Raw genomic sequence first — 18,082 nt, forward strand, 5'->3', positions numbered from 1 at the left:
ACAAAATAAAATAAATCCTTTAAAAGGCCACATACATGCGAACTTGAAGGCAGCAGTTACCACGGTCAATCTAAGGAGAGATGCAAGGCAGCGTTTAATCCAGGTGTCACACACTTCACGTCACCAGAAGCTTTGTCTCATGAATGGGCGAGAGCTCTCGCACTGGACATCAGCCTGGAGAATGAGAATTCAGGAGACGTATGTTCCCGGCCTGCTTTGCCCTTCACCTTAGTTGGCTGTGTGTCCCTGAGCAAGTAATTTAACCTCTCTGAGCTTCCACTTCCCTTAAGTATCTAATTAAAGGGCTCCAGAGAGAATAGCCTCTGAGTTCGTGAAGCCCCTCTCGAATTCTCTCCCGTGACCCCCTCGAGCTGTCGGTTTGTCGCCAACAATTACGTCTGCTCGTCTGTACCCCTCAGTGGGTCAAGAGTAAGAGGGATGGACACACCCGTTTGAGAGCCAGAGGGGCCCTGGGGAAGGGCTGGCGGGCTCTGAGGGAGCGTCAGGCAGGAAGCGAGATGTGAGTTCCGTAGATGCCCCCCCAAGGCGAGCCACCGTGCAAGAGCAGGAGCCGGCAAAGGAGAGACTCCAGAACCCTCCCCTGAACAGGCCCTTCCTTGCTGATCCCGAGGTGTTCTCTCCGCACCATCTGATCCCCACAGATATGGCCACCGACTAGTCTTACTCCTGCAGAAAATGAAGGCCTTTGCTGTGGACAAATCGGACATTTATTCTGTCCACCTCTGCATTAGAAGAGTCTGTCGTCCGTCCGGGGAATTAACTGCACTGAGGACTGAATCACAACCTGGGAAAACCCCAGGATGCCTGATGAATACAAGCAGAAGGGTCCCTGGGTCCCCAGATGTCCAGAGGCCGGCTGGGGGCCTGAGCCAGCCCAGGCACAGACAGAGCTGCAAGGGGCATGCCCACCCCTGCAGCAGGGCAGCGGCCCCAGCTCCAGCGCCCCGGCCAGGGGAAAGCACGGTGGGCAGAGAACCGCTGCCTGGGCATCCTTCAGCTCGACGTCCTGGGCCTGCCCCTCGGAGAGCGGGGCTGCAGGGTCCCTGCTGCCTTCCTGCCTCTGGGGCCAGTGCTGGGCCAGCTCTCCCCTCCTTCCCACCCCACCTCCAGCTTCTGACTCCTGTCCTTACCCGAGTCCCTCAGCCTCCAGGGCCTGGGGCAGTCATGAGCATTGGACGTCCATGCTCTGGAGGTGATCACCAAATTCCGAGGGCAGCAGCTGCATCCGCCAACGAGAGGCACCAGGAGGTAGCACGACCGGCTCCACGTTGCATCACCTGGCCATCCAGGAACCCGGCGTCCTTACTACCACCCAGCCCAGCCTCCGTCCCAAAGGCTCCCCCGATCCCCAAGGTGCTGAAACCTAGAGAAGAATGTCCACCTGCAGAGAAGCCACCACCTACAGCCACAACACGGAGCACTCCCAGCGTCCGCCCAGGGCATTGGAGGGATTCCAGGAGCGCTCTTCGAAAAAAACTCTCACCCACAATGACTAGCTCCACCCTCGAGGCCTCCACCTCTGGGCTCAGGCCCTTTAGGAGGTACAGTGTGGAGGCTCATGCAGTCATAAGGAGGGAGGCAACGGAGAAGGCCAGGTGGCAGCGATGGCTCCTGGGTGCAGAGCCGGGCACAGGGACCCCTAGGGCTGCTGCCACAGGCAGAGGATGCCCAGGGGCACAACGCGCAGGTCAGGAAGCTCCTAGCACCCTAGGAGGGAGGCGGCCTTCTCCTGTTTTGCAGAAGAGGACAAAGGCCCGAGAGGGCGCACAGCTGGTCAAGTGCAGAGCTCAGACTCTGAGGCAGGACCCCTCTCTGCTTGGAAGCAGCTCCAGTGTGAGCACCGGCTTCCCGTCTGACCCTCCTCGCTTCTACTACACCTGTGTCCTCCCTCTTCCCCTCTTCAACCCCCAGGCTACTTTAAACCACATCCTGAAGACTGCCCGTGGGGCCCTCAGGTCTTAGAGGCAAATGTGTCAGGCTCCAGAGACCCCTGGACCCTGACCACCCCTGCCCCCCATGTTGTCCTCAACACCCAGCCCCCAGGGACCTGGCAGATGCCTGGACAGCGCCCTCTCCCTCCCCTCCCAGGAGGAGGGCCCTCCTTTCCACCATCTGAGGCTGGAGCCTTGGTCAGCTGTTGGTGTTTGAGGCGAAGGCAGTAAGGAATGAGGCAAGACGGGCTGCTGATGCATTTTCTGCTCCGTCACCCTCATGACTCCATCTAGCAGGAGCCCTACCCACGTGACAGTAGGGCCTCCACGAGGGAAGCGCTGGCTGGGTTGGAGCTGGCCGCAGAAAAGCAAATGGAAACTGCTGCATGGGTGTCAGACACTAATTTGAAATCGCCCCCAATAATAAGGTGGTGTGGGGCTGGCAGGTCCAGCGGTGGGGGCGGCTGAGGAGGTTGCCAGGTGATGGGGAGGATGTCGGCTGACATGATGGATGAGCACACCAGTCTCATGCATAATGACGCGGCTCTGAACCGGAACAGGGGTGGCCCAAGTGCAGAAGAGTGTTGGCTGAATATACTCACCTTTCATTTCCATCCCCTCCTAATGGGACTCGCCATCAGTGAAGATATCACTCTGGACGCGGCCCAGGATCAACATTTGTTATCCAAACAGGCTAATTAAGTTCAGTCATCCCTGCCATTGTCAGGAGACGCAGACAGCAATAGCATCTCCTGCCTCAGAACAGGCAGGGCTGCACCACTGTCACCATGGCAACCAGGCTGCTGGGGATGGGCTCAGACCTTGCAAGTATGTGTCTGCCCCCACAGAGTAGTAGTCTCCAGTCTCACCAGGTTAACTGTGTGAGGTAGGGGTCAGTCCTTCCTCCACCGGTCTTTGGGCAGCTCCATGTGCACCCCACACACGCCCCAGTCGCCCCTACCACCTTGCATTATTCTCCGTCAAGCTTCTTAAAAGACTCTTCTCACCATCCCCGCTCACTCTTCAACCCACCACTGTCCGCTCGATGCTCTGCAGCTCCATGGAAACTGCTCTCACAAATTTCTTTGAAATCCATTTCGCCAGTGGGCCCCAGCTTGTAAAACAAGCTCTGTCCTCCCTCAGCCCCCGTAGCCTTCTCCTGGTCTCCTCGCACCCCGCCAACACTTTCTTCTGTGTCTCCTCCGTGCACTTCCACCCACCCCTTAAATACACGGGTGCTCACTGAGATTCCATCTCAGGCCCACAGACCTTTTTGCTCTCCTCGCCCTCCTTGGGCACCAGCTTATCAAATCACCCGTAAGCCAACGAGTGCCCCACTCCATCCCCAGCCCGCAGCTCTCCCCTGAGGCTCGGGTGCAGTCACCCGGCATCACCCAGAATCACCCCTGGGATACCTCCCCCACGGTGCTGCCGACTCAGGCAGGGCCTGTCCCAACTCCTCCTCCATCACCACCTACCACATGACCCTGCCCCTCCTCCTGCCTTTTCAAAGGGTTACGTTTTTAGTAGAACAACTTTTCATAAGAGAGCTTTGGATCCACCCTGGTAAAGTGAATTCTGAGTATCTCCAGACGCTCCAAGCCTTGTCTAAACGCAGTGGGTTTTTCCCTGGCACAGATGTAGATACTCCTGTAAGGAATATTCTTCCAGAATCTCAGCAGAGGCCTTTCCTCAGTGGCCTGAGGCCCAGAGGCACCTCCTCAGAGATGAGCAACTGACGCCTTATCATCCAGTGCAGTGGAAACTGGGGGAGATTTTTACACCGTCATTTTCAGCCCCGTTGGCAATATTGCTTGTTTCCTTCAAATCATAAAGCCCCCGTTTTTCTGACTCTCCCCTTTAGAAACCTTTCTCTTCAATAGAGCAGACCTAGCATTGATTTCCTACCAGCACTTATATTTCAAGCACCTGTCAGACAGACACATTATGCCGTATACTCCTCATGGCATCCCTCAGGTTAGGACCTATGATTATTCCCATTTCTCAGATGCAGGGACTAAGGCTCAGAGAAGTTGAGTAACCTGCCCAAGGTCACACATCTGTTAAGAGCAGAACCAAGACTGAGATCAGATCTGTCTGACCCAAAGCCCGTGCACTGAACCATTTGCTACGTCATCTGCCTGTTATTGTGGAGTTTGTTCCTTGAGCTTTTCATTTTTGCACAGAGCCCGACCCCTGAGGGAAGTTCAGTAACAAAGTCAAGCCCCACCAAACATGCCTCCCTATCCTAGGCCGCCCAGAGTCATGGGTCTGAGCAAAGGCAGGTTTCTGCAAAGACCTGGGGTAGGGGTTGGGGAGCTGCCCCTTCGAGAGCAGGTTTCCATCCTCATGCCCATTTCCGGGATTTCAGGGTCATCCCTCTCCTGTGCTTTGCCCTCTTTTAAGCTCCTCTGTTGTCCCCAACCCCCATTCATGCTTCCTGGGTGGAGTCCTGCAGGGCCATTGTTCCCTTCTGATGGAGCCAGGCAGCCTCTGGACTTCCGTGAGGGCAGGAGGAAGGGATCAGAAGCTGCCTGGTGATCTGGCTTCAGGCCCAGCCTGTGAGATTTATTTTGCTGTAAAAATCCCATCTCTTTCTCTGCTGTGAGTTACATTACAAAACGTCCCTTTAAACTGAATCCAACAACACAGAAGAAGGATTATACACCATGACCAAGTGGGATTTATCCCAGGCTTAACATCCAAAAATCAATTAATGTAATATACTATATCATTAAAAATAAAGGACAGAAACCACACCATCTTCTCAACAGATGCAGAAAAAGCATTTGACAAAATACAACACCCCTTCATGATTAAAAAAATAGAAAGAAAAGGAAACTTCCTCAGTCTAATAAAAAAATCCACAGCTGACATCATCCTTAATGGTAAAAGACTGGATGTTTTCCCCTTAAGAGCACCTCTTCTATCCAACATTATATTGCAGGTTCTCACCAGGGCAATCAGGGAAGAAAATTAAGTAAGGCATCCATATTGAAAAGGAAGAAATACAACTATATTTGCAGATGACATGATCTTGTATACAGAAAATCCTAAGGAATTCACTAAAGCAGTATTAGAACTAATAAACTAGTTCGGCAAGGTCGCAGGATAGGATACAAGATCAATATACAAAAAGCAACGTTTCTATACACTGGCAAGGAAAAGATTAAAATTAGAATTAAGAAAACAATTCCAATTGTAATAACATCCAAAAAATAGGAATAAACTTAACAAAAGAAGTGCAAGACTTCTACTCCTCTGAAGACTCTACTCTGAAGACTTCTACTCTGAAGACTCTACTCTGAAGACTACAAAACATTGTTGAAAGAAGTCAACGAAGACCTCGATAAATAGAAAGATACATCATACTCATGGATTGAAAAACTTATTGTTAAGATGGCAAGAATCCCCACATTGATCTACAGATTCAACACAATCCCCATCAAAATTCCAGCGACCTTAGTTGCAGAAATTGACAAGCTGATCCTAAAATCCATATGGAAATTCAAAGGACCCAGAATAGCCAAAACAATCTTGAAAAAGAACGGAGTTGGAGAACTCACACTTCCCAGTTTCCAAACTTACCGTAAAGCTGCAGCAATCAGGACAGTGTGGTACTGGCCTAAGGAGAGACATATGGGCCAATGGAATAGAACTGGTCCAGAAATAAACCCTCACATTTACAAAACAATTGCCTTTTTGGACAGAAGTGTCAAGACAATTCAATGGAGAAAGAATAGCCTTTTCAACACATGCTTCTAGGACAATTGGATTGCCACATGAAAAAGAATGAAGTTGGACCCCTATCTCACACAGTTAGCCAACAATGCACCACAGACCTAAAAGCAAGAGCAAAAACTATGAAAGCCTTAGAAGAAAATAGAGACATAACTCTTTGCGACCTTGGATTAAGCAATGGTGTCTTGGATACAATATCAGGAGCACAAGGAACAGAAGAAGACTTAAACTGAACTCATCAAAACTGAAAACTTTTTGCTGTAAAAGACATCAACAAGAAAGTGAAAAGACGACTCAGAATGGGAGAAAATATTTGCAAGTCATTAATCTGACAAGGGACCTGTATCTAGAAAATATAAATGACTCTTACAACTCAATATTAAAAAGACAAGTAACCTTGGGCTTCCCTGGTGGCGCAGTGGTTGAGAGTCCGCCTGCCAATGCAGGGGACACGGGTTCGCGCCCCGGTCCAGGAGGATCCCACGTGCCGCGGAGCGGCTGGGCCCGTGAGCCATGGCCGCCGAGCCTGTGCGTCCGGAGCCTGTGCTCCGCAACGGGAGAGGCCACAACGGCGAGAGGCCCGCGTACCGCAAAAAAAAAAAAAAAAAGACAAGTAACCCAATTTAAAAAATGGGCAAGGGATCTGAATACACGTCTTTCCAAAGAAGGTACATATGGCCATTAAGCACGTGAAAAGATGCTAATAACATCTTTAGCCTCCAGGGAAGTAAAAGTCAAAACCACAATCCAATACCACTTCACACCCACCAGGTTGGCTAAATAAAAGGAAAAAATAAGAAAAACAGTAACAAGTGTTGGTAAGGGTCCAGAGAAACTTGAATCTGCTCTCTGCTAGGATTGTAAAACGGTGCAGACGCTTTAGAAAACAGTCTGGCATTTCTTTAAAAGGTTAGACAGAGAGTAACCATAAGACCTAGCAATTCAATTCCTCTGTACGTACCCAAGAGATACGAAAACATTAGTCCATACAAATCTTATACACAAATGTTCATAGCAGCGTTATTCACAACAGCCAAAAAGCGTAAGAAAAACAAATGTCCATCAGCTGATGAGTAGATAAGTAAAATGGGGCATAACCGTACAATGGATACCGTTCAGCAATTAAAATGAAGTCCTAAAACACGCCACCACATGGGGGAATCTCGAAAATGTTACCCTGAATGAAAGAAGCCACACACACACATACAGACACATATGGAATGATTCTATTTATGAAATATCCATAAGAGACACATCTGTGGAGACAGAAAGTAGATTAGTGATTGCCTAGGATTGCAGAAGGAGGTTGGGGGAAATGGGCAGTGACTGCGAACGGGTGGGGTCTTTTGGGGGCAACAAACATGAAAACGTTCTAACATTAATTGTGGTGATGGTTGCACAACTCTGTGAATATACTAAAAACACTGAATCATACATTTTATTTTTTTAATATTTTAATTTTATTGGTGAATCATACGTCTTAAATAGGTGAATTATATGGTATGTGAATTACGTCTCAATAAAGCTGATCTATACCATGATAATGATATAACCATAATAATAGATAACATAATATAACAATAATAGATATTTGAAGTCTCCTTTGCAGCCCTCAATCGCTGTAGGCCCCTAAACAGGAAGGGAATTGGGGGTGGGGCAAGCATGGCCCCTCACACATCCCCTCTGAAAGGCAGGGTCCCCAGAGCAGGGGCAGGAGCAAGGCTGTGGAGTCACTAACTCCGTGCTGGCAGCTGGGGACCGGCTCATGAACTCTGGGTCTCGGATGTCCCTTGGTCTCCTTGTGCCTCAGGCCAGCATCTCCGGAGTGAGGGTGAGAACGGGTCCCTCTCCTGGGGTGGCTGCGAGGATAAGGTGAGAAGGTTCATGTCAGGCACCGAGCAAGACCCCTGGAACACAGGAAGCATGCAGTCGATGCTACCAGTACCATGGAAGCAGCCTGGGCGTAAGAAGTAATGAGTGAGGCTGACAGGCCGGGAAGTAACAAGCTGTGCTGTCCTGGGAGGTCAAGGCAAGCCCCCAACCTCTTGCCTCATTGGAGCCAAAAGTTTCTGCAACTTCCCACTGGGCTTTCCTCCGAACGGCCCCTCGGCCCGGCGTCTCGCTCTTTTCTCATCCAGTATTTTCCCTGCACCCCGTCAATCCAGACGTGGAACTGGGCCTTTCTGTTGGTCAAACAAAAGGAAGGAGGAAGGGGCACAACACTGGGCCCCCTGCATGGCCACAGCCCCTTGCCTCCCCCTTCCCTCCCCGGCATCACCCACCCAGCTCACACCCGCCCTGCAGACCACACTCCTAACACCACCCTCCCTCCCTCTGCCCAGCAGGCTGCCGTTCCAGGTCTGACTCCCAATTCCACGGGGCAGCCAAAGGGCCTCCCAGGGAACAGATTCCCCAGCACACGAGTGTCCTTGTCCCAAAGGCCCTGCAGCCGTGCACAGCTCTGTCACCCCCGTGCCTCCAGTTTCCTGCCATTCGCGTTTATTCTCGAGCGTGGAATTTATCCCACGCCCACTCCCTTCCCTAGATGTTACCAGCCCCTTCCTGGAGGCAGACGTGCGGGGCTGTCTTCCGGCCAGGTGTGCAGGACACACAGGGCCAAGCAACAGGCGACCTCATCTCTATAGAGTAGCTCACATGTGCTGGGGCGGTTCCAGGAAAGCCCCAGGATAGGTGGGATCTTTAACTCTCTGGCTCAATTGCCCCTGAGCCAAAGGGGAGCAAAAAAGGCCCAGATTGTTCTTGGGTGTCTCTGTGAAGGCCCCCCCATCACCCCTAGCCGCTTCCTCTTCTCTTGCTGCACTAGTTGTGGTTGATTTAAAGCCCATGCGTTGCCATGGCAACGTGGCCAAATCTGACATGCCCCCCACCCCGCCCAGAGGCCAGAAGTTATCCTCCCTCAGGTACCTCAAGTCTTACTCCTGTCCCTCATTAGTGCTGTGATTATACTGAAATAATACAGGTTCAAACTACACCCAAACTGCTTCAGAGAGAAGTTTCACACTCTTATGTAACCAGCTGTTTTCAGATCTGAGATCCAAGACCTTGGTCCTCGTCGTCACAGCCGTCAGCAAAGGAAATCTTGAGTTCGCCTTCAAAACAGCTCAGAGGAACACACTGGAAACCAATTCTCAATCCCAGCCAGTTTCCTTCCGCTTGGAAATCCGCCCTGTTTCCCATTCTTAGGGTTAAGATGCTGGTACGTTCGGTCAGGTGCTTCCTTCCTTCCCCCTTTCCAAATCGGAACACCAGATTTAAGGAAAGGAAGAGCCAGCAGTTCAGACCATGCAAACCAGGAACCACGTCCCGAGACCCGACCCAGAACAAACTCTAAGAAAGTGTGTTTGGGCATCACTTTTTAACAAATGTATGCCACAGTGCATCCAACGCTATATTTTCTTTTGTTCTTGATTCTTTTTTTCTATGTGTGGGCTTATTTTTTCCCCTCTCTCTTCCTCCCAGATGGAACCTAAGCGCCTGAAAAAACAGCTTCCCAAAATCCTGAAGCTCCTGAAACCAGATGACAGGATTCTGATTGTGGGGACAACACAGCGACCTTTTGACGCTGAACTTCAACCTCTTTGCAAAGTTTATCAAAAAATTATTTTGGTTCCCAGACCAGACTATGCTTCCAGATATGGCAAGTACCCCTCACCCCTTCCAGTATGCAGTAACCAAAGCTGGGCCGTCCGGTGTGGGCTTGCAGGCATGTGGGCTTGAACCAGGAGGGTGGCCTTCGTCACCCAGTGACCATCAGAAAGTGATGTAAGTCCCAGTGCCCCAGGAAATCAGCGAACTGCAAGCCATAAACATAAACACCAGGTCCCAAGAGCAACAGATCTCTGTTTTGTTGTTAATGTAATTCTTTTTACCCAAGACAAAAGGAAACAGGACAGGGATTATTTTTGAGCCCTGAAGGAGACAAAAGCCCCTGTGGGTAAGAATTTTCCTTTTGACAGGTGGATTAGGGTCACTCAGCTTGTCCCCGCGGCGGTGATGTCTTTCCCGTGCAAAAGCATTCTTTTCACCTGGTCGATTTTTTTTTTCCAGGCTCAAAATACCAGTCCAAGGGAATGTTGATTTACTTAAACACTACATACAACAAGAGCTTACTTTTTTTCCATTTTTTCCCTTGGATAGACAGATTCAAAATCACTTCTTTTGAAACCTATTTTTAAATGGGAACAATACAAAAAAGTGACCCTGGGAGGCAGTGCAGTGAAATTGGGAAGAGCCGTGGCACGTGGGTTCTGACGAGCCCTGGTTCTGATCCTGGCTGTCCCGCCGAATAGCTGATGACCTTGAGAAGTAGGCTGACATTCTGAGCCTCCATTTTCTCAGCTCTAAAGTAGGAGAACTGTTCAGTTCCCAGGGCTGTGGTGACCCTTATATGAGGTGGCTAGAATGCCCAGCACCATCTCAGCTCCCGGAGAGGACGGGTGGAGGGGGAGAAGGCGGTGATGGGGGCGTGGAGGAGGAATATTTAAATGGAAGGTCAGTAAATGGCCCAGGGAGCCGGCAGTGGTGCCGGTGGTGGTTTCCATTATCGATTGCTGTGTGACAGACCTCCCCAGTGGCTTGAAACCATAAAGTACGCCTCTCATGATTCTGAGGGGCCACTGGGCTCAGTGGGGGCGTTCTCCCCAAGGTGTTTCATGATGGAGCAGTAAATGGTGGCTGGGACTCCAGCCATCTGAAGACTGGACAGGGCTGGACATCCAAGACCATTCCCTCCATGACTGTGCTGTTGCTGGCTGTCAGCTGGGAGCTCAGCTGGGGCTGGTGATCAGACCTCCTCTACCCGGCCCCTCCCCGTGACCTTCCACTGCACGGCAGCTAGGTCCCCAGGGGGAACATCCTAAGGGCAAACGTTTCAAGAGGTTCAGGCAGAAGCTGGAAGGATCCTTGTGACCCAGCTGCAGAAGTCACACAGAGTCACTTTCACCACATTCTACTGGTCAAGAGAAAGTCACAGGCCAGCCCAAGTTCAAGGACAGTGGACTACACAGCATGTGAATACCAAAGGTGCGACTCATTGAGGGGTCATCCCGGCCGCCCATGGTAGTGGTGGTGGTGGTAGATTTGGTTTAGAGATGATGATGGTGCTGTTGGAAATGGCGGTGATGGTGACCACAGCCTGGAAGTGGTGGAGATGCTGGTGGTCATGACCGCAGCCTGGAAGTGATGGAGATGCTGGTGGTCATGACCGCAGCCTGGGGGTGATGGAGATGATGGTGGTCGTGACTGCAGCCTGGTGGTGATGGAGATAGCGGTGGTCATGACCACAGCCTGGGGGTGATGGAGATGATGGTGGTTGTGACCACAGCCTGGTGGTGATGGAGAAGCTGGTGGTCATGGTGGCGGTCATGGTAGAGGAGATGGCGGTAGCGATGACCTGGTAGCCATGGTGCATTGCTGATAATAATAAAAACTATTAGGTCAGACTTGGTTTCTATTCATCCTTCATTAGTCACAATAGCGCCACCAAAACAGAGAGGATATATGGTCCTTTCTGGTTGATCTTAAGTTCCTGGTCAGTGTGATTTGCTAGAAGAACAACCCTTTACTCCCCATACATTATAAACTCTTAGCTTATTAGCCACTCCGTTTGCAATATGCATTCGTTTCTGTCTTGATAAAGTGTGATCATAATCACAATGTTATATGCAAAGCACAGGAAGACTTTGGGCACAGTTATTTCTCCACCCATCTGGGGACTTCTCCATCTTCTGGGGCCTGCAAGCCCTCCACTGGATCCTTTGCAACCAGCCAGCATCAAAGGAAAAGAAAGAAAGATAGTATAAATGATCTCTCAGGAGATTTAGGGACCAGACTGAGGAGGGGCCAACAGTTCTTCTAGCCACATTGGCCAGAATGCCTCACGAGGCCCCACCAGGGTTCAAGGGGCAGGGATGTGTAGTTTAGCCAAGGAAGGAGTCGGCACAGAGATGGGTGTGCACCAGCGTTCTCTGCCCACTGCAGAGGATTCCACGCTCCTGGCTTCATCAGGGCTTTCCCACTCCCGTGCCCCTTGGTTAGATTCTCTGTGTCTCTCTGTCTCTCTCTGTCTCTCTCTCTCTCTCTGTATTGTATATATATTTTAAGCTATCTTAATGGAATAAGGTAGAGTATTATTAATTTTCAGGGCCTAGAACATTATTCTTGACTTTGAACAGTTTCGATTGTCTGACAAAACCATAGGCCCTTTCGAAATGAAGCTATTGATGTTTAACAAGGACAGGTGTGTTCTTTTGATAAAGTGCCAGGCCTCTCTAGGGACTCAGATCACAAGACAGATTCCAACTTGAATCCCCTCACGGCAGCATCATGGGAGAGGAAGGAGGAAGCATCCCTTCACCGGTGGGCGGATGATAAACCTGCAGCAGTGGTCATCTTGGGCCCAGGGCTCTGTCCACTCAACCACATGTGTCTCACATATTTCTTTCTCGGTGGGTGATTTGTTCAGGCTCCCATTCTCGCCAACATCATAAATGCTGCCCAGCGTTTCCTCCAGTGACCTTGAAGTTACCATAGCCACAGTGGCTGGGACATCTATCTTAAAGAAAGACTATTCCTGTCTTTGCAATGATCAAAAACGGTCTCTTGGGCTTCCCTGGTGGCGCAGTGGTTGAGAGTCCGCCTGCCGATGCAGGGCACGTGGGTTCGTGCCTCGGTCCGGGAGGATCCCTCATGCCACGGAGCGGCTGGGCCCGTGAGCCATGGCCGCTGAGCCTGTGCATCCGGAGCCTGTGCTCCGCAATGGGAGAGACCACAACAGTGAGAGGCCCGCGTACAAAAAAAAAAAAAAAACGGTCTCTTGCATCCTGTAAAGCCTGGGCTGCAGATCCATAACTTGGGCCCTTGCTTGTCCACCTGTCTGCTGGCAGCCAAGGACCAAAGGTGCATGGGACACTCGACCCAACTTCTCAGATTCTCCAGGCGGTGTGGGGGAGTGACAGGGCTGAGAAGAGAAGGGCAGATCAGCCAGAGGAAACGCGGTCCTTGAGGTTTACCAAATATAATTCAATAGCTACCTGCTTTCCCCAAATCAAGCGGTTTCCTTCAAAATGTCTCTGCAAAGAAAATCCACCCCCAGGTTGATTAATGCCATGTCTAGTCCCCAGAAATCCCTTTGGGCTTCCTTCTCTCCACGTTCCTCATGCCTCCTCCTGTCTCTCTTCCCTGGGGTCTGCTCCGCTAATAACCCGATTCATCACAGGCCCCCCACCTTAGACCCTGTGTCTGCTCGGAGGGGTCCAGCCCATGTCTTTCTTTTTTTTTTTTTTTAACATCTTTATTGGGGTATAACTGCTTTACAATGCTGTGTTAGTTTCTGCTTTATAACAAAGTGAATCAGCTATACATACACATACATTCCCATATCTCCTCCCTGTTGCGTCTTCCACCCTCCCTATCCCACCCCTCCAGGTGGTCACAAAGCACCGAGCTGATCTCCCTGTGCTATGCGGCTGCTTCCCACTAGCTATCTATTTTACATTTGGTAGTGTATTTATGTCCATGCCACTCTCTCACTTCGCCCCAGCTTACCCTTCCCCCTCCCTGTGTCCTCAAGTCCATCCTCTACGTCTGCATCTTTATTCCTGTCCAGCCCCTAGGTTCATTAGAACCTTTTTTTTTTTTTTTAGATTACATATATATGCGTTAGCATACAGTATTTGTTTTTCTCTTTCTGACTTACTTCACTCTGTATGACAGACTCTAGGTCCATCCACCTCACTACAAATAACTCAATTTCGTTTCTTTTTCTGGAATCCTAGACTGCGGAGGCCAGAAGCTTATTCCAATCACATTATTCACCCTCTTGTGCTTTTGCAAAATCCCAAATAAAAATGAATTTTAAGAGACTGTGTCATCTCAAGCACTAGCCAGGATAGAATCAATTGGGAATGCCAAAAGCAGAGAAGGGGCCCCGAAGACCAGATTCCTTTCAGCCTAAAGAAGGGGAAGGGGATGGAGATTAGTCTGAAGAACTGAAGAGCCCTCTACATCCGAGAAAGGAAGGTAAAACACGGCAGCAGGTCCAGAGAGCCCCTCAGCTGCCTTGAACCGTTTTGTAGCCCTGGCCTCTGGTCCTCACGGCCACGCCCGTTGCCAGTCCCCAAGCCTGTTGTGCTTTTGTGCCCACCACCACCCCCTCCCCCGCTGGACCAAAGCCTTGGCAGCCTGCTCGTGGCTCCAGTACAGGCTGTGGGGCTCCCACTGCAATGAACCACCAGGCTAGAGCTCCCTCCACGCCTGAATCCCCTCTTTGCCCCAGAGCAGCTATTTAAGGGCCAAGAACCCATGATCCGGTGGCTTTGTACAAGCAATAGAAGCTGTTCTTTTAAAGGCTAGTAAGTCTAGTTCATCAGACATGAGAAGGGAGTCAAGCCTGATTCTCTCTCCCCTTCTCTGGATCTGGAGATGGCTGGGGGCAAGTGGGCAAGTCCCACCGCAGCTGTGACTGCACCACCATTGAAAAATGACGAGCTTGGGGAAGTCATCAATGTTTCAGGTATTTTGACGAAGCTTGACCAAGACTTTACACGAATGTCATACACGTTCATTGTCAGTAGGGTGTTTACATGCCCACACTAGACCAGAGTAATTGTCGTTTTTTGCATCACTATTTTTTTATTGGAGTATCGTTGATCTACAATATCGTGTTAGTTTCAGGTATACAGCACAGTGATTCAGCTGTACGTATATATGTATATTCTTTTCCAGATTCTTTTCCCTTATATGTTTTTACAAAATACTGAGTAGAGGTCCCTGTGCTATACAGTAAGTCCTTGTCGGCTATCTGCTTTATATATAGTCGTGCGTATCTGTTAAGCCCGACGTCTGCATCACTATTAGCGTTTATAATCGATGTTTGACTGAGCATTAGGAAACTTTGGTACCAAGTGGAATGACTTGATAGTAATAAAATTACAGAAGTAACAGTAATAAAGCTGCAGGAGAGCAAGTGTCCACCATACGCCAGAAGAGTTTCTTCCAAGTGATTTGTACACATTCTTGCCCTTATTTCTCACAGCAGCTTGAGAAGTAAATCTTTCTACTCCCACTTTTACCTTAGATGGGTTCAGGTTCAAATAACCCACCAAGGAAGTAGCAGTGTAGACGCAGGAGGAAGATGTTGCTTTAGGCAAATTTGGGGGCCCCCGTGGCCCTTGCTGGTCTCACTGCAGCTCTCATCCCTTGATGGCTAACCTTCCACCGTTGGAAGACACCACAGGCCCCATGATAACATGCACCCCTTCCCAGCAACTCAGCTCACCTTGGGGCCAAGGATCTCCTGCCAAGGAGGACAGTGGAGGCACATTGTTGGAATAACTCGTGGCCCCAAAAGCCAGACTCTGATGTGGGTCCTAGTTACGTTCCAAGTCATTCTATCCCTTGACAGTCATTGGACCTTTTCATCTCATCAGGTACTTTTGGATCAATGTAGTTGGATGCTGCAGTCACGTCACACACCTGACAGTGCTCAGATCATGCAGTAAATCTTCAGTGTTTAAACACTGTTTCAAATATTCCTCAAAGAAGGTCAAAATGCTCTAGAGACATCTGGCCAGATCTTCTCAGTACCGCGGCTGGTTCTGATACGGAAGGCCTTACCCTGTCTGCATCCTTCCTCACTGTCTGGATGGATAGAACTAAACACACCACAGCAAGTCTCATTTATTTCCCTGGAGCCTCTCTTGACAGAATAGACATAGTTCTCAAAGTGTAATCTCGTCTCAAATGTTGTATGGAAGACCATCCTATCTCTAAGGTTACGTAAACATCAGGGATAATTTCATAATTCATCTTCACAGCATCCCTGTGTTCTAAGTGAAATCTCCCAGTCACCCCAGGTCCCACTGACCCACACAACAACAGGACACCCACCTGGTAGATCTGTTAATCTGTGCTGTTTTTCCATTGTTGGGGGCAGAGAATAAAGGGTCCAGTTGCTCTGTCTAATAGGACGTGTGGGACAGTGTCTTACACCCAATGGGAACTGAGCCCTGCCATGGCTGATAGAAATTGGACTCTGCGTTCCAATTCCACGCATAAAAATCATGTAAGAAATGAACTTTATAGCTCAAAGAAGTCCGACTCCTACTTAGCCAAATGCCATAGACACCCACGTAAATTTCCAATGTTGGAAGATTTTGAACATCTTTGAAGGTACCACCCTAAAACTATACTGACCCTAATTTAATTTTTCCCTGTCAATTCAAGGGGCTCGTAGTCTGCAGACCTCAGGGCCATCCACACGCATCCCTTATGCTTGAAAATCCCTCGGGGCAGAGCATTTGGTCAGGTGGCTTCCTGCTCATTTGAATTACAAATCGGAGCAGACCTCCTGTGTTCTCCTTTCTTGGTGAGCCACCGCTTTGTCCTGGGAACTGGGTCAATGCTGCTTTCTCTGTGGTGACTCCTGTCCTCTGTCTTTTCCATCACTTTGGATATAACAGTTTTGTGGAAAGAAATCATTCAGCGCCACGGCGGAGTCATCACCAGTGCCCTGAGTGTCAGTTGCTTGGCAAAGATCACCGACGGCTTCACCCAGGGCCACATCGTCCAGGTGGTGAAGGAGGTGCTCACGGAGCGCAGAATCCGGCAGCAATCCCACAAGCCGCTCACCGCCCTCGAGTTCATCCCGCCTCTCACCAGCATGAGTCCCATCTACCAAGAGGAAGAAGAGAGCTTTAAGGTAAACGCAACGCCTACCTGGCCAGGTCCTAGCAGCAAACACTTGTCACGTCACCTCCTCCCTCCAGTCCCCCGGGATTCATGCATTTGGACTCTACCATACCCAGTAAAATTTAGAAACTCGAAATTTGGGGGCCACAGTATTTTTCTGGCCTTAGCAGTAAAGCACATCTTCCAAATTTTAGGAAAATTGTGATCCATGACCTTATAAATGAACAGCCAAATTGCAGAACTGAGTAGCAGCTTCAAAACCATTGGATTTGCACACACACACACACACACACACACACACACACACACACCTCTCTTGGTTCTCACTGGTTTTTACTTCATAATTCACATAATGGAACAAGTTTTGCATGGAAAAAACCAGTCCCTAAACAGTGTACTTCCAGCCAATGCTGCTCTTGCTCCATATTTGCCCTGGTACACGTCATCTTCTAGTACACTTGCGATAGGAAATCACAAGAAAATTCGCCAACATTTAGTTTTCGTATTTTTTTTTTTTTTTTTTTTTGCAGTACACGGGCCTCTCACTGTTGTGGCCTCTCCCGTTGCGGAGCACAGGCTCCGGACGCGCAGGCTCAGCGGCCACGGCTCATGGGCCCAGCCGCTCCGCGGCATGTGGGATCCTCCCGGACCGTGGCACGAACCCGCATCCCCTGCATCGGCAGGTGGACTCCCAACCACTGCGCCACCAGGGAAGCCCTAGTTTTTGTATTTTTGAACACACTCTGATATGTTCACGGAACTTTTTAGATCTGGAGGAAGCTTTGAGAATTAACTCTTCATATCCCTCGATATGAGAGGAAAAGAACTAGCCAAGAGTGCTGTGCCTTTTCCAGGTACAATGAGTTTTAGAGCCTTCGTCCCCAAGGCCCAGGCCAGCAGGCAACCCCTCCAAATCCTTTGAATAAGAATGAGTACAGTTGTGTTCTCTTTCTGAACCTAAAGGTAGTTTTCTTGGCCAACTGGGAAAAAAGGGGAGGAGAACTGTATACATGCAATTATATCCACCACCATCTTAGCCATGCAGTCACCGGAAAGAGAGTTGTAATTCCCGTTCAAGCCTCTTGTCTCTGAAAGCCTGCTTGGGATCAGGAAAATTCCCTCTATGAAGTGTCACTTTTCCACCAACTCTAGAAACTGTTTCCCCTCTGCTTTGCTGCTGATGCTTCAATGAAGGTTGAAAATAGTCTCAATACTGATCCCCAAAATAATGATCTGCACAAGGGTTGCACAAGTGGTTGATCTTGATCTTGATCTGCATGAGTAGTTTCATTAGGTCCCATTTGTTTATTTTTGTTTTTATTTCTGTTTCTCTAGGAGATGGGTCAGAAAGGATCTTGCTGTGATTTATGTCATAGAGTGTTCTGCCACTGTTTTCCTCTAAGGGTTTTATAGTGTCTGGCCTTATATTTAGGTTTTTCATCCACTTTGAGTTTATTTTTGTGTGTGGTGTTAGGGAGTGTTCTAATTTCATTCTTTTACATGTAGCTGTCTGTTTTTCCCAGAAACATTTATTGAAGGGGTGTCTTTTCTCTATTGTATATTCTTGCCTCTTGCCTCCTTTATCAAAAATAAGGTAACCATACGTGCATGGGTTTATGTCTGGGCTTTCTATCCTGTTCCAGTGATCTATATTTCTGTTTTTGTGCCAGTACCATACT

The 18,082-nt window shown here is 49.3% G+C and overlaps 1 protein-coding gene and 1 long non-coding RNA gene across 4 annotated transcripts in view; one reads left to right on the forward strand and one right to left on the reverse strand.

The window, feature by feature from the left end:
* IQCA1 (IQ motif containing with AAA domain 1) overlaps nt 1–18,082 on the forward strand; it is a 197,176-nt gene that overhangs the window by 143,305 nt on the left and 35,789 nt on the right. For all 3 annotated transcript variants that reach the window (XM_060301667.1, XM_030864755.2, XM_060301668.1), the window contains exons 17-18: nt 9,174–9,351; nt 16,175–16,413. In XM_060301667.1, the coding sequence (XP_060157650.1) occupies nt 9,174–9,351; nt 16,175–16,413 (417 nt within the window). The remainder of the gene's footprint in view (nt 1–9,173; nt 9,352–16,174; nt 16,414–18,082) is intronic.
* On the reverse strand, nt 105–2,643 carry LOC132597624 (uncharacterized). Its single transcript, XR_009564677.1, has 3 exons — nt 2,555–2,643; nt 1,152–1,298; nt 105–174 (listed from the first exon to the last, which is right to left on the reverse strand). It is a non-coding gene; the product is annotated as an uncharacterized lncRNA (long non-coding RNA).

This window comes from Globicephala melas, chromosome 7 (assembly GCF_963455315.2).
Source record: "Globicephala melas chromosome 7, mGloMel1.2, whole genome shotgun sequence".
NCBI classification, from domain to species: Eukaryota; Metazoa; Chordata; class Mammalia; order Artiodactyla; family Delphinidae; genus Globicephala; species Globicephala melas.